Source organism: Silurus meridionalis, chromosome 18 (assembly GCF_014805685.1).
Source record: "Silurus meridionalis isolate SWU-2019-XX chromosome 18, ASM1480568v1, whole genome shotgun sequence".
Taxonomy (NCBI): domain Eukaryota; kingdom Metazoa; phylum Chordata; class Actinopteri; order Siluriformes; family Siluridae; genus Silurus; species Silurus meridionalis.
This window is the reverse complement of record NC_060901.1, coordinates 26,206,887-26,232,017: the sequence shown is the minus strand read 5'-3', so window position 1 is coordinate 26,232,017 and position 25,131 is coordinate 26,206,887. Positions and strand designations below refer to the sequence as shown.

The following is a 25,131-nucleotide window of genomic DNA, read 5'->3' as shown; positions in this document are numbered from 1 at the left end:
CAATAGGGATGGAGCTCTATAGAATGGGGTCTTCATCTCTGATACTCCTGAAGCTGGTTTTGTGCACAGCGGCATCATGATGATGAATAAAGTTCGGGTCTTCTGGTTTAAGTTAAAAGGAAAATTCCATGCTAATGCATCCAAAGGCGTTGGTGTGCCTTGAACATTGTGGAAACGGTTTGGGGAGGAACCAGATATAGTTGGAAATTTTCAAATATTTTTGCATGTCCTGTATATGTATTTTCAAAATTATGCCAAAACCACCAGCATTCAGTAAAGATCAAGCTTTGTCGCAACTCTGTGCTGCCATAGCGTTCAATTGAATCTCCGAACTCTTCGTTCTTGGGTTTTTTTGGCTACATTTCTTGTTTCAAGTTTCCGTTTGTACAATGGAATGCTTAAGTGAGTCTACAGGCAAACTACAGCAAATTTACATATGACATATTGAGGTACTTTTTATAAAAAAATATAGAAAATGAAGGTGTACAAGGAGAATGGATTTCTTATAGTAGGTTTGCAAATATACCTAAAGATACGTAGCGTGCAAGTAGCTAGAGGTCTGTAGCCAAGGCGGTCGTATTTCCAAGGCCGCCGCACACAAACACCAGATCCTTATTTTTAGTAATTCTCCGAAGGCATTTTCGGTTTGCGTTTGCAATCCAACACAATGGGCATCTTATGATTAGCGTTTGTATTTTAGCGATTGTAAAAGTAGCCCGGAGGGTGGAAAGCTTCCCCCAGAGAGACTTTGTGTCTCAGAATAAAGCGCTCTCCCTGATTTCCTCCCTTGCGTGAGTAACAATGCGAGTAAAACTGGCACAATGGTTCTCAGTGCACCAGCCGAGCGAGAGCCTGGACCTTGGTACAAACCAGGGATTAACATGTGGATGAGTGTGTTGGACGAGAATTAAGTGGAGACTTGGGACATCTGCCATATGTGGATTTCTTCAGACAATGTTGGAGAAACTCAAATTGTATCGGATAAAATTTTCTCTTCACTTAAACTAGTAGACCCAAACCTGTTCCATGAAGATCTGCTTTTTATTAGTTGAATGATGTTGAAGATCTCCTGCTACAGAGCTCTGACTCTATTTGGGATGAATTGGAACACCACTCCAGGCCTCCTCGACTCATTCTACATCAGGACTTGAATCTCAACAAAATCTAGTGGAATATCTTCCAAGAAGATTAGAGCTTCTTATCTTAAGATCAAATAGAGACTCAATGTTATTGTCTGGTGTCCACAAACCTTATAGCGTAGCTATATTTGAAGTACTTGTATATTACTTGTTTTTTTTTTTTTACCTTTTCTTACCTAATCTTTTTGTATATGTAATAATATATGTAAAGAATTTTTCCAGATTTTTTTATAATTCAAAACTTTTTTTAATTTATATTTATTGTTTATTTTCCCTTCTCAGCATAGACCACAGTCCTGTATTGCACATTCTCAGTATCAGGAGACGCAAAGCTCGCAAGGTAAACACACTTAAACATACATTCCCTAGTAGTTAAAAAAATAAAAATAATCGGAGCTGTAGTTACCGAATTATCAGGATGAGAATAGACTGAAACAAACTGGGCGTGTACTTCGCAACAAGAATGAATAAGTCCTTTTAAACATCAGCGGGTATATAAGTGCTTATGTGTGTGCATGTGTAATTCAGTCTAGGTGTACTCAGTTAAAGTGTGGTGGCTGCCATGTTTGTAGGTCATAGTGCTTGCTGAGAAATGGAGTTCATGGTTCACCTTACATCAGTACCTGAGCACAGATCTCCACAAAATCTTTACCAAATGTCCACAAAATCTCCCTCGAATGTCCACAAAATCTAGCAGAACATCTTCCCAATAGACTGGACATTATTATAAAGATGCGATGTTCAAGCAGCTCACAGGTCGGGTGTCCACAAACCTTTGCTCTTATAGTGTATAATAAACGGCTCTGTCTCCCCGTCTCACCAACCAAAACTCGGACACGCCTTCCTTAATCCTTGAAGCTGGCTCTCTAATTATTTTGTTTTTGATCTTTCTGCTGGAAATGAACACACACACACACACATATAACACGACCACATGATAAGCAAAGAATGTGAGTTAATTGCTGTACTGCTAGGTTTGAAACTGTTTAATAGATCTGAGGAAACTTCCTTGACACGGAATGGAAGTAATAAAGTAAGAAATCTGAAGGTTCTGCAGGTTAAACAAGGCATGTTTGAATCATCTACAGCTAGTGGTATCTACAGCTAGTGTAGTGAGTGACCATGGTGAATTCATGCTGGTATTAGCATGAATGTTTTGAAAAGTTGGAGTACTAAACCGCCGCTACATCGCTCCCTTTAGTTGAAGCAAGGCCTAAATACTTTGCACCAGTGGGGGAACTGTAGTAACCAATACATACTCCTCATGACCTTTGAGAAATAATTCCCACATTTCCCTCTCTTTCTCTGCCTCTGTATTTCTATCTGTCTCTCTGCCACTTAACAGACAGCATCTTCCACGAAGACCCATACTGTAAGTCAGAGACAAATCTGGTGGAGTTTAGTTATCGGAACGGCCTGGTTCCTAATGGCAGCATGTGCAGCAGCCCAAGCGTTAGCTCCCTGAACCGCTCACAGACCTTCATTCACTCCTCGCCATTGTCTTCAAGCCCCAGCATTCCGGGCAGTGAGCTCATGCGGCCCGACTTTATCCCCAGCCACCGACACTCCGCCATCATCCCTCCTTCCTACAGGCCCACACCCGAATATGATGCAGTGATGCGACAGAAACGCTGCCTTCTCCAGAACACGCACACCATCGACTGCCACAGCCAATCATTGCGCAGCCTCAATATCAGCAACACGTATGTCTACCGCCAACCATCACTAGTGTACAGCCAGCCAGAAATGCGTGAACAAGGCCCATACCACACACCCTACGGTGGTGGGGGAGGCCCTCAGACAATATACGGACTTCATGCCGGCCCCTCCCAGCCTCCTCAGGGCCAATTAGTACATTCTTCAACAGCTCAGCCACAAACCAGCACCCCAAATGGCATCTCGCATACCGTCAGCACACCAGAGCTGGCCAATACTAAACAGCAAGTGGTTAACAGGACTACCCATGTGTTTAGGAATTACCAAACGAGGCCTCCACCCCCTTACACGGCATCCTTTAGGCCAGCTACCAGCACACCAGATTTGGCGAGCCATCGGCAACGCTGCATCGGGGGCTCTAGTCCGGAACTGGTGACACGTAAAGTCCAGCTGTCAGTGAAAACCTTCCAGCCGGACAGCTCAGCTGTAGTGCACCAGTCGCTACAAGAAGTCAGTGAGCCACTTACGGCCATGAAGCACCGTTCCACTCTTGCCAAACGACACAGTATGGAAGTTGCAATGGTACTCAAGGGAGCCAGTGTAGCCCCCTTGCCTCGACGGAACACACTCCGAGAACAAGTGCCACCCCTGATCTCTCCTCAGCAGGCACAGGTCCCACCTCCACAACCATCTCAGCCGGCTGAGGTGCAAATGCCAGCCCAGAAACCCTCTAACACTGACCCAAAATACCAGCATCAGAAAACGTTCTCTAATGTCACCATGCTGATTCACAGCAGTGAGAGCGATGAGGACGAGGAGGAGTACACACCTGAGCTTGACGTTCACATCCCTGGCCTGAACGAGGACATCAGTGCTCAACTACAAGCAGCACTTGCTAACATTCCTAATAAACCTCCCCCAGAGTACCCAGGACCACGGTCGAGCAGCAGCATCGCACTAAGGCACCACAACCAGGTACTTCATAACCTATGCTTTGTTCCTGTTGTTATGCAAAGCTTTCAAAGGACTAACCATGTTTCAGCATATAATTCCAATCCTATTTCTTTAAGCATATTATTATGCTGTTGTATATGGATGCAGGACCGGAGCCGAGGTTCACCAGAGGTGGCACAGATACCTCCACAGGTTGATACCTATGCAGGGGGTCATTGCGGGAGGCAGAGTCCGAGCCGTATGGAGCCTGTGAGCCTAAGCGGGGTGACGCTGGGACCATCCATCTCTGAGCCCGATCTCACCAGCGTGAAGGAGAGAGTGAGGAAAGAGCCAGTAAAAGAGAGACCTGTCTCTGAGATGTTTGCCATAGAGGACAGCATTGTGGAGAGAGAGATCGCACAGAGGGTAAGAAAACAACTGCGCCTCTTTAGTGCCGTTTAGCATTCAGAACTGCTTTGATCTGATTTTATTATCTTCTTAGGAACATGTTCAAAAAGTACACACGTGTCCACAAACTGTTGTCCATATTGTGTATCTCATATCATATCAAATTTCATGCAGTATGAAAGATTAGATGAATGGAAATTAAATGAAACCTAAGTCAGAATCTTTTTCTCCTTCTTAATGAAGACTTTGGAGAGGCAGAAGAATGCTGTGGACTCGGTGAAGAGTCCTTTAATGATGGCCGCTCTGAACGGACTCTACAGTGGTCGGGCACCCATCTCGGTAAACACTCGCGAGGATGTCTCCAGCAAGGCCAACACGGACGAAATGGTACGAGACTCTCTGAGTTTGTTCATTTGGACTTGTTCATCGCAAAAAAGTGGTCATTAAGGTGAACTGACGCAAATGACCAGAAAAGTGTAAGAGATGTTTTATATTCCTGTCAGTATTACCCCTTGTATCACTTATTTTTGTTATGTCTTTGGGTGTGTCAGTGTAAGCATCTCGAGCTGAGGCTGGAGGAGGAGCGCCTCTTTGCAGAATACGAGCAGATCCCTAAAAAGCGAGCCGAGTGTAACCTGGGCATGGCCACGCTACCCGATAATGCTGATAGGAACCGGTTTCGAGACGTGCTTCCGTACGACGAGAATCGAGTAGAGCTGGTCCCGAACAAAGAGAACAACACGGGCTACATTAACGCCTCCCACATCAAGGTGAGTTCTGTATCGTCGTAGCATCATAGAAAGACGAGTTCTCGAGCCCCGGCCCTGAGAAGCAGACAAAACAAAAAGAAACAAATAATTGCAAACTCCAGCAGCGTTACAAATTTTAAACTTGGGGCCTATCTACAACAGAATTACCCCTAGCTTTTTCAGCTTTAGACCTGCTGCTAGGTTAGAACTTTTTGCTCATAGTTGCTGTTTTTGTATTTATATATTTTTTTTAAACAGAGGATATTCAGGGCATTTTCGAATTTTATTTATTTCATTTTGATACAAAGGATGTGTTTGAGTGACTGCTGCTGCCCTCTAGTGCCTGATAATAATATAACCATCATGCTCATGTGCAGATGCTGATCAGAGGAGAGGAGTGGCACTACATTGCAACGCAGGGCCCTCTTCCCAACACTTGCCACGATTTCTGGCAGATGGTCTGGGAGCAAGGGGTCAACGTCATTGCCATGGTTACGGCGGAGGAGGTACGAGCTCTGAGTCAACACTTGTATTTTTGCTTATAGACGAAATGAACCTTGGGAGGTCTGGGGTGGCATTCGAAGTTCGATAGGGTTGGAGCTCTTTAGCAGGAGATCTTTCAGGGCATTGTAATGATGGAACACATTTTTGGTGGTCCTGATTCAACTGAAGAGAAAATCTCATTGTAGTGCATCCAAAGACATTGTATACAATTGTGCACCTCCAAATTTGCGTTAAATGGGGGGAAGCTGGAATATTGTAGAGCACTTTCCTGTCTTCACAGGAAGGAGGTCGTTCTAAAAGTCACAGGTACTGGCCAAAACTTGGCTCCAAACACAACTCGGCAACGCACGGCAAGTTCAAGGTCACCACCAAATTCCGCACGGACTCGGGTTGCTACGCAACGACGGGGTTAAAGGTCAAGCACTTGCTCTCTGGGCAGGAACGCACCGTGTGGCACTTGCAGTATACCGACTGGCCCGAGCAGGGCTGCCCCGAATATGTGCAAGGCTTCCTCGGTGAGAACCCCATAACCGGTTCCTATATACTGTAGAAATTCTGGTTAAAACATTCCTGACCAGGCTTTTTTTGCCTTTTTATAGCATATTTGGAGGAGATCCAGTCTGTGCGTCGTCACACTAACAGCATGTTGGACGCTTCAAAGAACCCCAAGCCGCCGGTCGTGATTCACTGCAGCGCTGGGGTCGGACGCACAGGAGTCGTGATTCTCACCGAGCTCATGATCAGCTGCCTGGAGCACAATGAGGTAAGAAGCACCGCAGTGAGGTTTGAGAGGGAGGGCTTTTTTGTCTCATTGTTTTCTCAATGTCATGAAGACTTTCTCATGGTGGAAAACCTTCTGACCCTTATAAAGTTCTTAAACTGTTGTTTACCTTTCAGAGGGTGGAGGTCCCGGTCATGCTAAACCACTTGCGACTGCAGAGGATGTTGCTGGTCCAGACAGTGACTCAGTACAAATTTGTATACCAGGTGCTGATCCAGTTTTTGAGGAACACCAGACTCATCTAAGTCAAACTCTGTGTGTTTTTGTTTGTCAATGTGTGTTGCTGTTGTATGTAGTTGTTGTTGTCTTGCTACCTTTAACTCCTGACACTCAGACTGAAACACTGGACCAGCAGAACATTGGCTCCTCAGTAAACCAGTGGAGAAACGTCATGATTCTTTCATTTTTTTTTGAAGAACTCACCCTCTTGTCATTTTCTTTGACATCTTCTCGCTCTTGTAGCTACACCATCTAAAACCCACGAGTCCATACAGAGCTTTATTGTACAGTATAAAGCTCCACTTCTTGAAGAAGAAATTATGAGTGGTTTTGCTTCCTTAAGTACACGATATGGATAAAAGTATTAAGACACCTGACTTTCATAGCAGTGTGTGGTTCTTCACAGCAAGGGATGTACACAATTGTTTACGACGTCTTTGGATGTGGGAGCATTACATTTTTCCCTCTGACCCAATCCTGGTCCAGCATGATAATGCTCCTGCTCCAATAATATCTGCTTTTCATAGGTTGGTTGAGGTGGAAGATCTCCTGCTGTGGACGTCCAACCCATTTGAGCACCTTTGTTATAAATTGGAGTGCCACCCCAGGCCTACTTACATCACCTACATACTATTTACTAAAGCTCTTGTGTTTGAAAAAGCACAAATCTCCCCCTAACCAACATAAAATCTAGTGGAACATCTTCCTCGAGCTCATTATAAAAGCAAACGGGGACTGGATGTGGAACGGAGATGATAAAAAATATTTTTTTAACTGTACTTTTTTTTTTTTATATTTAATTTTCTTATAGATCTATTTTTTTATTTATTATTTTCCCTGTGTCGAGTAACAGAAACGAAAGCTTTTCGAAAGCAACATATTTTGTCTTTCAATAACTGTCCACGACATCGACTTACAACGTGAATATTTGCTTGATTCCTTCAGAAATGTCCCGTTTTGATACTTTTTGCAAAAACGGGATGTGGACGAAATCGTGCCAGAAGACATGTCCCATCAAGATAAAAAAAATTAGCATTCAACAGTTTCTTTCTAAAGGGAAAACCAGGAGCAAATTAACACAGCGACTATATAATAAATGGCCCCCCACCCTCCAACAAACACAACCCCCCCAAGCCTCAAAGCCACCATTAAATTCATTAGTTTCGTATAGTTTCGTATTCTGCACTGTACACATAGTAATTTAAGGCTAAATTAGTGTATGACTCTGTGTTATTGATGTGTGTGTGTTTAAGTTTTGTGTTGTGAGGCCTTGGCTTCTGTAGCACCCAGCGCTCAGTGTGTGTCTGGGTTTATCGAAGAAGTGATCGTTTATTGTACTTCCTTTTCTTGTAGTTTGTGTTTGCTGTAAATATTCCGTGTAGGGAAACTGAGCCACATTTCCAATATGTTCCCTTTGCAGTGCACTGGTGAAGTGCCCTAAACCAGTGTATTAGTGCCTTACTGAACACACACAAAATCTGCAGCGACCCACAATACAATATGCATAAACACACACAATACATATACGCAATACTCTACTCATATAAACCCTTCTACTCATACACACTATACACTACTCACACACAACACACTACTCACACACAATACACTACTCACACAAGCAATACACTACTCACACACAATAAACTACTCACACATAACACACTACTCACACACAATACACTAGTCACACACACAATAAACTACTCATACAAAATACACTACTCACACATGCAAAACACTACTCACACACAACACACTACTCACACACAATACACTACTCACACACACAATAAACTACTCATACAAAACACACTACTCACACATGCAATAAACTACTCACACAACACACTACTCACACACAATACACTACTCACACACACACACACTACTCACACAACACACTACTCACACACACAACACACTACTCACACACACATTACACTACTCACACACATATTACACTACTCAAACACACAATACACTACTCACACACAACACACTACTCACACACACACTACTCACTCACAATACACTACTCACACACACAACACTACTCACACACAATACACTACTCACACACAATACACTACTCACACACACACACTAATCACACACACAATACATTACTCACACACAATACACTACACACAATACACTACTCATACAAAACACACTACTCACACACACACAATACACTACTAACATGCAGCACACTACTCACACACAATACACTGCTCACACACACAATACACTACTCACACACAATACACTACTCACACACACACAATACACTACTCACACACAACACACTACTCACACACACACAATACACTACTCACACACAACACTACTCACACACACAATAAACTACTCACACAACACACTACTCACATACATAATACACTACTAACATACAGCACACTACTCACATACACAATAAACTACTCATACACAATACACTACTCATACAAAACACACTACTCACACACACAATACACTAATAACATACAGCACACTACTCACACACAACACACTACTTACATACACAATACACTACTCACGCACACAATACACTACTCACACACACAATACACTATTCATATACACAATACACTACTCACACACAATACACTATTCATATACACAATACACTACTCACACACAATACACTACTCACACACAATACACTATTCATATACACAATACAATACTCACACACAATACACTATTCATATACAATACACTACTCACATACACAATACACTACTCACGCACACAATACACTACTCACACACACAATACACTACTCACGCACACAATACACTCACACACAATACTACTCACACAATACACTACTCACACACACAATACACTACTCACACACAATACACTATTCATATACACAATACACTACTCACACACAATACACTACTCACACATAATACACTATTCATATACACAATACTACTCACACACAATACACTACTCACACAATACACTACTCACACATGCAATAAACTACTCACACACACAATACACTACTCACACACAATACACTACTCACACACACACACACTACACACACACTACTCACACACAATACACTACTCACACACACAATACACTACTCACACACACAATACACTATTCATATACACAATACACTACTCACACACAATACACTACTCACACACAATACACTACACAATACACTACTCACACACACAATACACTACTCACACACAATACACTATTCATATACACAATACACTACCACACACACAATACACTACACACACAATACACTATTCATATACACAATACACTACTCACACACAATACACTACTCACACACAATACACTACTCACACACAATACACTACACACAATACACTCACACACAATACACACTACTCACACACACACACACAATACACTACTCACACACACACACACTACTCACACACACACTACTCACACACACTACTCATACACAATACACTCACACACAATACACTATACACTACTCACACACACACATACACTACTCACACACACTACTCACACACAATACACTATTCATATACACAATACACTACTCACACACACAATACACTACTCACACACAATACACTACTCACACACACAATACACTACTCACACACAATACACTACTCACACAATACACTATTCATATACACAATACACACTACTCACACACACACACACAATACACTACTCACACACACTACTCACACATAATACACTACTCACACACACTACTCACACACACAATACACTACTCACACACACAATACACTACACACACACAATACACTATTCATATACACAATACAATACTCACACACAATACTACTCACACACAATACACTACTCACACACACAATACACTACTCACACACACACACACACACACAATACACTATTCATATACACAATACACTACTCACACACAATACACTACTCACACACAATACACTATTCATATACAATACACTACTCACACACAATACTACTCACACACAACACACTACTCACTCACAATACACTACTCACACACACACTACTCACACACAATACACTACTCACACACAATACACTACTCACACACAACACACTAATCACACACACAATACATTACTCACACAATACACTACTCACACACAATACACTACTAACATGCAGCACACTACTCACACACAATACACTGCTCACACACACACATACACTACTCACACACAATACACTACTCACACACACACAATACACTACTCACACACAACACACTACTCACACACACAACACACTACTCACACACAACACTACTCACACACAATAAACTACTCACACACAACACACTACTCACATACATAATACACTACTCACACACACTACTCACACACAACACACTACTCACACAATACACTACTCATACACAATACACTACTCATACAAAACACACTACTCACACACACAATACACTAATAACATACAGCACACTACTCACACACACACACACTACTTACATACACACAATACACTACTCACACACAATACACTACTCACACACACAATACACTATTCATACACAATACACTACTCACACACAATACACTATTCATATACACAATACACTACTCACACACAATACACTACTCACACACACAATACACTATTCATATACACAATACAATACTCACACACAATACACTATTCATATACACAATACACTACTCACACACAATACACTACTCACACACACATACACTACTCACACACAATACACTACTCACACAATACACTACACACAATACACTACTACACACACAATACACTACTCACACAATACACTACTCACACAATACACTATTCATATACACAATACACTACTCACACACAATACACTACTCACACATAATACACTATTCATATACACAATACACTATACACTACTCACACACACAATACACTACTCACACACACAATACACTACTCACACACAATACACTACTCACACACACAATACACTATTCATACACAATACACTACACACACACAATACACTACTCACACACACATACACTACTCACACACAATACACTACTCACACACACAATACACTACACACAATACACTATTCATATACACACACTACTCACACACACAATACACTACTCACACACAATACACTACTCACACACACAATACACTACTCACACACACAATACACTACTCACACAATACACTATTCATATACACAATACACTACTCACACACACAATACACTACTCACACAATACACTATTCATATACACAATACACTACTCACACACAATACACTACTCACACACAATACACTACTCACACACAATACACTATTCATATACACAATACACTACTCACACACAATACACTACTCACACACACAATACACTACTCACACAATACTAATACACAATACATTACTCACACAATAATACGACACAACACTCTACTCACACGCACTACTTGTACCCAATACTCTACTCTGCACCCACTTCCAAACCGAAGTTCAGTTCTAAAAAGTATTATAACTAATATGTGGGTCACTCAGTGCTTCTGTGTCACAATATTTCAGATTTTTATTTTTGTTTGTAGTAATAATTTTATAATATGCTAAAAGTAAATAATGCAACTAAGCTCTTTCTCACCAGTACGAATGTTTTCAATTCTAATACGACTTGGTACTTTTTTTAATACCATCAAACAGAAATCTATGCATGTTTTTATCTATATTTACTTGTATATAAATATATACAAGCTGTTATCTGTTGTGTTTTTTATTTGTGTGTGTTGATTTTACAGTGACAGTATATTTGCTATTTTGCATTCCAGTCTCTCTCACCAGTTCTACTTATTCATTACTAAATTGATTTTTGTTATTATTTCCAAATTTTTGACTTAATTATGTACATATATATATTTTTTTTCTAGAACTGTCCTACTTCTTTATTATACAATAAAGCGTTATTTTCTCAGTCTGGCCCAAAGTCTGAATATTAATCATGTATAAAGTGAAATTGTTTTTACAGTTTTTGTAGATAAACTAAAGAACATTTAAAATAAATAAATAAATAAAAAATGTAAGCTTTGTCTGGGAGTGTACAAACTTTTGCATTCAACAATAAATCATAAAACAATTAATCCAAACAATCCACAGAAAAGTATTTCCTAACATGTCTTGATTATAGGACTTTAAATTGTATTATTATTATTATTATTATTATTATTATTATTATTATTATTATTAATTTTTTTATTTATTTATTTATTTATTTTTAAAAATATATAATTATTAGTATTATAACTTTTAACAAATGTAAAAAACATTTTGTATTATTATTATTATTATTATTAAAAAAATATATATTTAATTTAAATCCCTACATTAAACTTATTCAAACTAATTTACAAATAATCACTTTCCAAAGTAAACCAAAGAATTTGAGAAGGTATTTTGCAGGTAATTCATTGTGTGGTCCTGTTTGTACTAATGCACTTACTGGTTTGCAGATATTAAGAACGATTCGAGAAATGCTCCAAAGCAACTTGGAAAAACTGTAATTATCATTTTTATTATTATTAATTATTATTAATAATAATGTGAATAAATACAATCTGGACAGAAAGAAAGCATTTTTGACAAGTAAGAATTTGGATGACATCCATATTATTATTATACCAATGTGTGTCTGTAAAACAAACAAAAGCTTCGCTTGCTACGTAGATCGTTGAAAGACCCGGAAAAACTATGCCGACATGCAGCCTGTAATGATTTAATGAGTATTGTGATTAATATGAGTTGATTGTTCAAATTAAAACTTCTGGAAAAACTGTCTGGAAAAATTCTTTGGATTTGTTTTAGAACATTTTTAAAACTACTCTTTTTGCCAAAATTTTTAGAACACCAGACCTTTTCCAGCCGAAGTTGTGTAGGATGCTGCAAGATAATACTTTTCCTTTAAGATCTTCTGCTATAGTGCTCCAACTCTATTGAACACCTGTGGAAAGTTTTGGAATGTCAACTATGGCTTCCACACCCGTTTGTCACAAATCTCCACAAAATCTATTGGAACACCTTCTCAGAAGATTGGAGCTCGTTATAACAGCAAATGGCGACTAAATGTGAGCTGGGACCTTCAAGGAGCACACAACAAACTTAAACTCAGGTGTCCACAAACCTTTGGTGAAATTATGTACTCAGCGCCTTTAATCATTATTGTAATTTTTGTTTTTTTTCTCAAAATGTGTTCTTATTAAGTAGTTTATTAGGTGAGTACATTCTAAAGAGTTTATAGGAAGGTCATGAGTTTGAATCCCAGTCCCATCCAAACTGCCACTGCTGGGCCCTTGAGCAAGGCCCTTACCTCTCACCTGCCCAGACATATAAATAAGATCATTGTAAGTCAATCATGTCCTGTACTTCTCCCTGATCTATTCTGGCACCCTACCTCTGGATCATCAACTGAAATTCACTCGAGGCAGCTGAGGATGTTCTCCGCACTCCATGAGGTGGCTTTGGAGAGTTCGACTCAAGAACCATGAACATGGACTTGGGCTGTAAACTGTTTGCTGCACTGCTTGTAGTTTGCATCTGGCACAAACAGTTCTCTCCATCGGTGAACAGTTGACAATGTTGGAACTACAGTGGACATTCGGTTTATGAGGACAGGTTCCTCTCAAGGTTTCCTCCTCATGGAGTTCTGTAATCGAATTGCATAGAAACATAGTTTAGAACTGGCACAAATTGGGATTGATCACGGAGGCAGTTGGCACTCATTGGCATAGCATATCGTCACCAGAACGTCCTAATCGCAGGGTTCCTACACTTTTTAGAAAAGTATGAAGAAGCATGGAATTTGATTTGAGTGATTTCCAGGTCTGGATTAGTACCGGAAAAAAGAACATTGAGTATTTAAAAAAAAAATTTGCGTTTCCATACGATTGCCTTATTCGCTTTTCTAAAATATAAAATTAAGAATTAGGAGAACATTTTGTATAAAACAAATGCGATGGCTACACTAATCCGGATAATCGTGTCCACAATTCTTGTTTTCAATAATTTCCCTAAAGTTGCTATTCCAGACTGAAATGTCGGAAAACACTCAAGCAAAATGTACGACGCTTTGTTTGCTCCTGCCGTTTATTTACTTTACGGCTCTTTAAAACTTTGTGGCTACATCTAAAAACACGTCATAATTTTCGAGCGGTAAAAAAAGGTCTCGCTAACAAACGATCGACGCTAAACCGGATCTGCAAAGCTGTTATTGGTTGCTATGCTGCGAGGCAGCAGTTGCCGTGACACTACAGCGCCCCCTACTGTGTGACTAAACAGAAAACATCAGAGATTCGGACTCTGACATAACGTGACGCATGTTATAGTTGGAATTTCAAATCATTATTTCAGATGTTTCAATAAGGTTTTAAAATTCTTTAGGAAACCTAAGTATTAGGGTAAAAAAAAATTATAATTTTGAACTGAAAAATGTGTAGGTACCCTGTAATCAAGACCAAGAATGGTAATAAAGGTCTTGAATTTTGTTTTTTATTTGTTTCATGTTGGCTAGTTTAGCTAGTGTGATGGGCGGACAAAAAAATGTACAATGAAATAAAAAATAAAAAACCAATACAGTATCACTGAGCTACTCTTTTACTCGTTTACCCTTTCCACTCCTGGTAAGAAGTATTGAGTCTCCAGGTCTAGAAATTCCTGGCCCTGGAGAGTACAGAAAAAAAGTTCTTTAATTTGTACGGCCAGTACCATCAAAGTTTGTTCTTTGTTATTTTTGGTGAATGCCGATCTCTTTCTTCAGCTCTGTAACATAGACGTGATCCTTTCCATGAACCACCTCCATTATGGCCAAAGCCTAAAAAAAAAAATTTAATAAATAAAAAATACATTTAAACTCTTAACTTTTTAGATGCAATTAAAAAAACAATGTGAGGAAAAAAAATGTTTTATTTGTTTAGCGAGTTTTTGGTGCACCACCTTTTTGAGGGCGGTGGATCCAGCGGACGGTCGATCCTGAGCAGTGTAGAGTCTCCCCAGCTTCAGGTACATCGAGGCGACGTTCAGGGAGTAGGCGGGATACAACTGCCTGCACGCATCATACTGTCACGTGATTGGTAGTTTAATAACTTGTGCGTTTAAGCAGCTTTTATAGCGAGGAACAAAGGATCATGTGGACAATTCAAGATAAGAATCGAAGTCTTTTAACTTTTGGCTCTGTGCTAGCACCACCATGCTTCACGTCGAGGAATAATTCGAGGTTTTTGTAATCACAAGAATGTTGAATTAAAATGGAATATTGAATAGAATGTTGAATGGAATACTAAATAGAAAGAAATTTGAATAAAATGATTAATGAAATACTGAACAGAATACTAAGTGGAATTTTAAATGCAACAGAATACTGAATGGAATACTGAATGGAATATTGAAATAATTAATAAACTGAATACATAAAAGGAATACTGAATAGAATGCCAAATAGAATACTGAATGAAATGGAATATTGAATACATTACTGAATAGAATGAATGAAATACTGAATGAAATAAATTATTGGAACTCTGAATAACATGTTGAATGGAATGGAAACGTGAATAAAATGTTTAATAAAATGTTGAATGGAATAGAATGAATGAAATACTGAATAAAGTATTGGATATAATGGAATACTGAATGAAATGTTAAATAAAATACTGAATTGTATATTGAATATAATAGAATACTGAATGGAATACTGAATTGTATATTGAATTGATTGGAAAACTGAATGAAATACCGAATGGGATGTTGAGTGAAATACTGAATTGTATATTGAATCAAATGAAATCCTGAATGGAATATTGAATGGAATACTAAATTGTAAATTGAATTGAATGGAATACTGAATAGATTGTTGATTGAAATACTGAATTGTATATTGAATCAAATGAAATAGTAAATTTTATATTGAATTAAATGAAATACTGAATGGAATATTGAATTGAACGGAATACTGAATGGGATGTTGAGTAAAATACTGAACTGTATATTGAATTTAATCAAATATTGAATGGAATATTAAATGGAATACTGAATTATATATTGAATTGAATGTTGAATGTAATAAAATAAATGAAATACCAAATGAAATACTGAATTAAATACTAAACGTAATACTGAATGAACTACTGAATGGAATGTCAAATGAAATGAAATAATGAACAAAATGTTTGACGAGAATGCACGTGTGTGTGTGTGTGTGTGTGTGTGTGTGTGTGTGTGTGTGTGTGTGTGTGTGTGTGCATGAAGTGTGCGTTAACAAACCTAAACGGCTTTATGACCTTCTCTCCGTAGCTCACGGCTCCGTCGTAATCCTCCATGTACATACACACTCCCATTGCCTGGTACATCATGTGCAGCATGTAGACGTTGGAGTCCTCGAACATGGAGCTCATTTTGTCCATGCTGAGCTCACATATCTCCAGCAGCTCTGCAGGGGGTGCTCAGGAGTCAAGGACTACACACACACAGCTGGATCCTCCAAAAATATATCAGCATCTTTATAACTATATAAAACCCTTCTGCCCAAAAGTAAATGCCCACCTACAGATTTTGTCTTTCTCTTTATAAAATCTGATTTCTTTCCATCTAAATAGTTTTTCCATGTAGAGGGTTGGTCATTTGGAAAAAGAAAAGCGGAGGATATTTTTCTCCTGCTTGGCTCGCCTGAAGTCTTCGATGGCGTTTCTTGCGTAGCGAAGCATTTCCCTGATTTCCTCGGAGCGTGGTTCTTCACCGCCCACCTTTCTCAACTTCAGCTTTACCTTGTCCTAGAGTGCACACACACACACAGGTTCATCTAGAGTACATAAAAGGTTAAAACAAAGATGGTGATGAACAATGTCATGCACACACACACACACACACACACACACACACACACAAACACACACACACACCTTGGATTTTGTTTTGCACTCTTTGCAGTCGCAGGTGAAGTGGTACGAGTCCCTGAGTCTCTCCATTCTGTCTTCCGTTGGGTAAAGCAAGTCAATGTAGCTGGTGTAGATCTGAAAGTGCGTGAAGACACACACACACACACACACACACACACACACACACACACACACACACACACACACACACACACACAATTCATGACTTGCCAGTTACTGCATTTTTGACCTCAGGCATCTTTTTTAAAAACCCAATATGGATCATCTTAGTCTTAAAAATTAACATTATGAACACATAAACAAACAAATAAAAAATAAACCACAAGAATACATTTACTAAAGAAATTAAACAAAATTATTAAAATATGATGATGATGATGATTATTATTATTATTAGTAGTAGTAGTAGTAGTATTATCAACATCATCATTAAATGTAATCAATATACATAAAGTAAACAAATTCATTAAATAAATAAGATTAAAATTTTTTAAAAATGCAAATAAATGAACACAAATAAACCACAAGAATAAATGTATTCAACAAATAAGATTAAACTTTTATTATTATTATTATTATTATTAATTATTATTATTATTATTATTATTATTATTATTATTAATAAACAAATATGGCTACATTATTTATAAATAAATAAATAATACTATAATGAATAATTTCAATATATAAATAAGATTTAATTAGTGAAATATTATTTACTCATAATTATTTAATTAAAAATAAATTAAATTAAATCAATCAATAAATAAACAAATAGACCACAAGAATTAATTAATTCAACTAATAAGATTTAATTATTGAAATAATAATAATAATTTTCAAATTAAATCAAATTGATTATTTTTATTATTATTATTATTATTAAACATTTATTGTATATAAATAAATACATAAACAGTAAATATATGTTAATAAATAAATAAATGAATAATAATAATAATAATAATAATAATAATAATAATAACAATATTAATAATAATAATAATGATGATAATAATAATAATAATGATGATAATAATAATAATAATAATAAAAACTGTTAATGACTGGGTTTGAAGTAGCTGCTTTTTGGAAGCTTAGATATTCGAAGAACCCTAGAGGAACCCTTTTGTTTCCCGATACCAGATTTCCCGCACCCTCGTTTGTTCTTCTTCACCCTTTGACCCGAGCGAGTTGGCCGCAGTGTCTCACCTCGTCCCCTTGGCGGATGTCCTTCACAGCTCGCACCTCTGCTGAAGTCCCTCTGTAGGTGACTATGACGTTGGGGCAGCAGCTGTGATTCATCAGTGCGACACTGAGAGAGGAAAGTGATGAAAGAAGGTGAAAGAAGTTGAAAAAAGGTGAAAAGCCTGAGGTGTGCCGTTATACGTGATGCTCATGTTCGGGTTCGGATTCTTACTCAGGGAACAGAGCTGATCCGACATGGGAGAGCTCCTCGTCCTCCACCGTGAAACCATTACAGTGCACCTGAAAGAAAGAGAGAGCGAGAGAGAGAGAGAGAGAGAGAGAGAGAGAGAGAGAGAGAGCGAGCGGAGATGCCATGAGGACATTTTGTGCTTTAGGTTTGTCATCTCCACCTTTCCAGATGATTTTCCTGCGAATTCGGAGCATCCTGTTCTATTTCTGAAGCTACACCGAGCCCAATGTGATGCACGAGAAAGAGAAAAAGGGAGCGACTGCGTGATGAATCGAGCCAGATGTGTACCTGAGCAAACAGATTGAGCAGAGCCTGATGATCAGGGAAGTCCAGATGTTTGGAGTAGAAGTGATGCAGTTCGGCAATGTCGGCCTCGTTCATCTCCCTTTTCTCGTTATCCAACTTATCCAGGTCTGAGAGAAAGAGGGAGAGATAAAGAGAGAGAGATTTCAGTTTGAAGAAACTGCAGATGCTGCACAAATGATGTGACATACAGTAGCAGAACAGTACATCCCATCTTACAGGAAGTATAGCGGATGGAAAAAAAAGAATGATGAGTGTGTGATTTCCCTTTGGTAGGTGCTGAAATCCAGAGGAGGAGAAAATGAGGAAACAGATGGAAGTGAGATTGAATCATCATAAGGAATTACAGCATGGAATAAAAAGAGATGTGCAAATAAATACAACTTTGAACTGAATGGAACAAAATAAAATTTTGAATAAAATGCAGAACAACACTATATACTGAATGGAATACTGATTCAAAAATTCCGAATGGAATGTCAAATGGAATTGAAATCCGGAAGGGAATTACGAACGAATATCGAATTAAATACTGTATGGAATGTTGAATCGAATGGTGAACTCAGATTGGAAAACTGAACGGAATTTGTTACAAAATGGACTGCATGAATGGATTACAGAATGGAATGTTAAATGGAATGTTGAATTCAGATTGGAAAACTGAATGGAATCGTGGATGGAATGTCGAAGCAGATACAGAATGGAATAGAGAATGGAATACTGATTGTAATACAGAATGGGATATTAAATGAAATCCTGAATGGAATGATGAATTCATATAGAAAAACAAAGAATTTTGCATGGGAGACTAAATGGAATTGAAACAGAATGGAATACTGAATGAATTACTGAATGGAATGCACAATGGAATTCTGAATGGAATACCGAATGAATCAAATGGTTCGGAACAGAATGCTGAACAGAAATGGATCAGATTACAGAATTCTGAATGGAAAGAAAAGTTAGACCCAAATACTGAATTAAATACTGACTGGGCGCTGAACAGAATTCTGATTAATGAGAGTTTAGTACGGTGTTTAGTGATGCAAGGAATATGGTGAACGACAAAAAACCAGGAGAACTGTATGGACCAAAAGAAAACCATACAGAATGAAGACAGAAGTCAAACAATAAAACTTCAGAGCCAGTGAGAGGAAAAATGACAGAAAATGAGGAAAGATGACAGAAAATGACACAACCAGGATGAAAAGCATAGCGATCAGAGTGACTTACTGGCCTCCAGATCCTTTAACAGAAGAAGTTTCTCCGATGTGCTCGTCTCTTTCTGAACTTTCTACATGGAGGTAGAGAACAAAACATATTATTATAGACCGAAACATCTCACTATAACCGACTGCTACACTGGAGACGCTGTCCATTAAGTGGACATATATAGGATTAGAGTGGTCCATATAGTGGACATATATATGGGATTGGAATTTTCCATATAGTGGACAGATATATGGGATTAGAATGGGCAAATTTTGGAGAAGAAAATGTAGAAAGAAGTCTTATTCCAAAATCCTTAAACGATTCCTGGTCGAAGGTTTTAGCTAGTACACGTTTATACACTGCTAACTATTAGCCCGCAACCAACAAGGATCATCTCTCCCCCACTGCATGTCTCAGTAATGCAGTGAATCCCTTCTACTCAAACCCATAACTTTTATAACCTTCATGGATTTGGCGCAGGGACACACCATGCCCGGAATAACCTCGGATTCCTGCTGCCTATGTGAGGATGTAAGAATTCTGGGCATCTGGCGATTCAACATTGTGTCCTTTCCTTGGCTTTCTCTGGTGCTTATGTGAAGTTCTGAAACACTCACCATGCGGTTCAGTATCCGAGCCACCAAACGGACCGTCTCTGAAGGACACCAGCTCTCCCCGAACGAACACATGGCCGAGCATTCCAGCTTGTGCATCGCCCAGTCGCTTCGCTAAAAAAACCACGCACACGTTCAGACAGTCCGTTAGTCTCTGATTATTCCCAGGTTAGTGACCAAGACTGGATTGTCTGCACAATGTGAGATGTTTCTAAATTAAAACAAAATGTTAGCTTCCTTTGAACACACCCAATAGCCAAAAGTATAGGCACACCTGACTCTCTTATTAATGTCAATAGGGTTGAGGTCAGAGACCTTTAGCAGTAGATGTTCCAATCATAACCCATAGAGAAGCTAGCTCTTCATGGAGCTGACTTTGTGCACAGGACCGATGTCATGCTGGGGGCAGGTTTGGGTCTGCTACATCGAAACTCCATGCTGCTGCATCCAAAGGCGGCTTATGCAATTGCGTGTGTCCGAAGTTAGGGCAAGAAACATGTATGGCTGGGAAAGTGCGGAAGGGTGTCCCAGTACTTTTGGCAATAAATCGTATTTATATAGGCTTTTTTATATAGACTTTTTTTTTTGCCACATTGGGTCTTTATTTAGCCTATTTTTTCTTATTAATTAATTAGGTTTTTTTTAGTATTTTCCAAATAGGTCGGGTGTCCCAATACTTGTTTTTTGCCACATTGGGTATTTATTTAGGCTATTTATTTATTTAATTTTTTTTTTTTTCGACCGATGATTACTTATTTATTCATTTACTTATCTATTTATTTGCTTGTTTATTTATCTATTTATTTTTAATAACAATGAACTAATATATTTATTTTGTTTGTTTTCTTTGCCGGACGGTTCTTACCTGACATTCCACGTTGCAGTAGAACGCTTTCTTGCATTTGCCACATTTTGAAAGGCCCTCTTTTCTACAGAGGGAAAACAAGAGAGGTATTTATCAACAGACGTGTCTCGCACACACACACACACACACACACACACACACACACACACACACACACACACACACACACACACACAGGATGGTCATCGGGCCAAGAGCATATGGTGCACACACACACTTAGCCTGGTGCAGTATTACACCACATGGTACTGTGTGTCTGCAACAGAGGCCAGAATAACACACTTTATTATCAAGATATAACTCGTCTCGTCTGTCTCAGGAGACCTTTTCCGCTTCTACAGAGTTCTCCTGAACCTCAGAAGAAATCCGAAAGTTTCTCCAGTTCGGAAAACGCTAATTTTTTCCCCCATCTGCGACAAACCGTTTGTCACTCAGCAGGTCACTTTGGATCACTTCGTATTTTTAGACATGAACTTTCTTTCACTGACGCGTTCGAAGGTCGAAGCAACTGACCAGGGAACTCGAAAATTCATTTCCTGTTTACTGCACACGTCCTGATTCATTTTCAATGTCCCAGTCAGCATTTAGTCCAAATAGTCCACTTTTCTGGGAAAGACGTTTCACTAGATTTTGTGGAGGTTTTGACATTTTGAGGAGATTTTGTGGAGAATTTGTGGAGATATCGTGGAGATTTTAAAGGGGTTTTGTGGAGATTTTGACATTTTTTAAAATTCTTTTGAAAGGAGTTTTTTTTTTATTTTGGGGAGATTTTGAGGAGATTTTGAGGAGAATTTAAGGAGATTTTGTGGAGAATTTGTGTAGATTTTGAAGAGAGTTTTTTATTTTATTTTGGCGAGATATTGTGGAGATTTCAAGTAGGGTTTGTGGGGGGTTTGCAGAGGTTCTGTGGAGATTTTGTGGAGTTTGTGGAGATTTCGACATTTTGTGAAGATTTTAAGGAGATTTTGAAGGATTTTTATTATTTTGGGGAGATTCTGTGGAGATATTGAGCTCTTTAAACTACAAGACCATACGTAAAGCCAGGTGCTGATGTAGGTGAGATGAGGAAGTCTGTGGTGGTGTTCCAATCCATCCTAAAGGTGATCAATTGGGTTGGCGCTCTATAACAAGAGATCATTCACATCCACATCAGATCTTTATGGAGCTATATAATTGTGTGCCTGGGAAAAAGAGGTTTTTCAATACTTTTGTCCTCATCATGGATTAAGTGACCTTGATAGACCTATACATCAGTCCATGTCTGAAAAGAAGCGTGAAGCGGTGGTGTTATTATTCCACCACAGTGCACACCGAGAGCAGGGGGAAATAGGTTCCCTCTGCATTGCAGTAATCAGGATGCCTCACACTTTTTTTTCTTCTCTCCTCCTTCGATAGAGCCACGGGAAGGACGCCTTGTCCCAATTCTGAGCTCCGACCCCTTTCTAGCCTTTGGTGAAGTTTGCTTAAAAACAATCGCGTATATTTAGACACTTCGTCAGGTACCAACATATTCGAAGCTCTCCAAGGAGGACAAAACGCTTTTTTTTTTTTTTTTTTTTTATCTTTTTTTTTTGAACGCAGGAATTCGGTAACATACGCCTTGTGCTTGTGAAATCCCACAATGCACCTGAAAAAAGGGCTTTAATAACGATAGGACTAGTTGAAAAAAGAAAAATATTAATTGAGGAAAAATCTAAACATAAAAAATGTATATCTATTAAAAAAATACCAATATGTAATATAATATTTAATATATAAATATATAAATATTAATAAGAATAAATAAAAAACATATTTTAGATATCTATATTTTAGATATATATCTGTACAAAAATTTTTTTATGTATTATTATTTATTTTAATTTTTTTTATTATTTAATTAAAAATGTATATATATATATATATATATATATATATATATATATATATATATATATATATATATATGGCCAGAATGATGGTGCCCCAGTACACAATGAGCTGCGAAAATGTCGAAGATCTCCTGCTGAAGATCTCTGACTCTGTTGGGATGGATTAGAACCTCCTAACTTCACCAACACCGGCGCGGTACCTGACTTGAACCCTGCTGATTGATCCCAAATCTCCACAAAACCTAAAAGGAACATCTTTCCACAAGACTGGAGCTTCTTGGAACGAATGCTAATATGGATATGCTTCGGATTCGGGAGTAGATTCTTGACTAAGGAGGAGCCACAGGAACAGCAGCCAGAAATATCTTTTAAGAGACCGATCCTGCTTACACACATGCCCAAGTGTGGTCATGTGTAACCAGACCTCTTGACTTTCGAAAAAAAAAAGAAAGCATGGGAGATGAAGAGCACCATGGTGAATGTTTAATGCAGGATGTGGAGATGATCATGACGTATACAAACAGGATCCGCATCAATCACATGAGCTTTAACCATGGCTTCAGGGGTACACGAGATATAAAGGGGCAATAAATGCCCCCTGTGCACCACTGAGTCTGGAGGAACATCTGAGGAACTCGAGCATGTGCGGCTCAGATGTTTGGGTGTCTGATCCTGAGGCACTGACTGCATATTTCAAATAAAAAGCATTAAATGGTTACTTATAATTAGAAAGAAAATAAATAAGAATTACGCGTTCGTGTACCTGCCGCGTCCCCACCGAGCGCGCGTCCATGCGCAAAAGCGCGTCCCTTCCATAGAAATAACTTCCCTCGTGCCATTAGACGCATGTCTAGACGTACCGCATGCACACAGACCCCCACGTCTTACCTCGCGAAGCAGTTCTCGCACGTGTACCCGCGCTCGCTCACCGACAGCACGTGCGAGTACGCGGGGCAGACGAAGAGCAGCTCGCCCACCCGGAACGCTCGGTTCACCCGCAGACCCCTGCCCTTCCCCGCGCTCTCGAAGCGCTCGAGCCCGGAAATACCGTCCGCTGTCATCTCCCTGCTTCCCTTTTGCTTTTTTTTCCTGGTCCGAGAAGAACAAACACGTCGCAATCATCCAGTTCTCCTCCTCCTCCTACTTCTCCTACTCCTGTTCTCTCTCTCTCTCTCTCTCTCTCTCTCTCTCTCTCTCTCACACACACACACACACAGACTCTGTCTCTTCTCTCTCTGCATCACAGGAGGAAACCTCATTTGAAGTCCCGCCCACAAACAAACTGAAATATTATGATTATTGTTGTTATTAAATTGCATTGTGTGATTGTTTTCATATGCATGAAGAATAAAGGAACCTGCGGTTGTTGCCATATTGCAGGTTGTTGGTGGGTGGGTGGGTCGGTGGGTTTGAATGATAAGTTAGTGAG

The 25,131-nt window shown here is 39.0% G+C and overlaps 2 protein-coding genes across 4 annotated transcripts in view; one reads left to right on the top strand and one right to left on the bottom strand.

Annotated features, from left to right (window-relative positions):
* Positions 1-8,070, top strand: part of LOC124401362 (tyrosine-protein phosphatase non-receptor type 14-like) — a 38,115-nt gene extending 30,045 nt beyond the window's left edge. Inside the window, exons 12-20 of one of the 2 annotated variants that reach the window (XM_046873619.1) lie at positions 1,422-1,479; positions 2,485-3,770; positions 3,897-4,154; positions 4,380-4,523; positions 4,688-4,906; positions 5,263-5,391; positions 5,670-5,904; positions 5,989-6,152; positions 6,287-8,070. In XM_046873619.1, coding sequence (XP_046729575.1) covers positions 1,422-1,479; positions 2,485-3,770; positions 3,897-4,154; positions 4,380-4,523; positions 4,688-4,906; positions 5,263-5,391; positions 5,670-5,904; positions 5,989-6,152; positions 6,287-6,415 — 2,622 coding nt within the window. In that variant the 3' untranslated portion in view covers positions 6,416-8,070. Of the gene's footprint in view, positions 1-1,421; positions 1,480-2,484; positions 4,155-4,379; positions 4,524-4,687; positions 4,907-5,262; positions 5,392-5,669; positions 5,905-5,988; positions 6,153-6,286 lie in introns of both variants that reach the window. The other variant, XM_046873618.1, reaches the window with a different exon arrangement.
* Positions 8,071-14,983: 6,913 nt separating this feature from the next.
* Positions 14,984-24,888, bottom strand: smyd2b (SET and MYND domain containing 2b). 2 transcript variants are annotated; one of them, XM_046873709.1, is made up of 12 exons: positions 24,466-24,888; positions 21,832-21,895; positions 20,970-21,080; positions 20,374-20,434; positions 19,126-19,250; positions 18,820-18,887; positions 18,612-18,714; positions 17,403-17,513; positions 17,150-17,273; positions 16,768-16,942; positions 15,442-15,550; positions 14,984-15,319 (listed from the first exon to the last, which is right to left on the bottom strand). In XM_046873709.1, exons 1-12 carry the CDS (start codon positions 24,822-24,824, stop codon positions 15,233-15,235), a joined length of 1,497 nt encoding a protein of 498 aa, XP_046729665.1. In that variant the 5' UTR covers positions 24,825-24,888; the 3' UTR covers positions 14,984-15,232. The 2 variants fall into 2 exon arrangements, with proteins under 2 accessions (XP_046729665.1, XP_046729666.1); XM_046873710.1 differs by having other exon boundaries at positions 24,591-24,884.
* Between the last annotated feature and the right edge of the window lie 243 nt (positions 24,889-25,131).

Bases quoted from the DNA above. Each gene is read 5' to 3' on its own strand.
- smyd2b (XM_046873709.1), bottom strand. From the start codon at position 24,824: ATGATTGCGACGTGTTTGTTCTTCTCGGACCAGGAAAAAAAAGCAAAA. The intron at 21,896-24,465 runs GTACACGAACGC...TTCCCTCTGTAG, and splicing joins GCTCGGTGGGGACGCGGCAG to AAAAGAGGGCCTTTCAAAAT. The intron at 15,551-16,767 runs GTTTGTTAACGC...TGATGCGTGCAG, and splicing joins AAGGTCATAAAGCCGTTTAG to GCAGTTGTATCCCGCCTACT.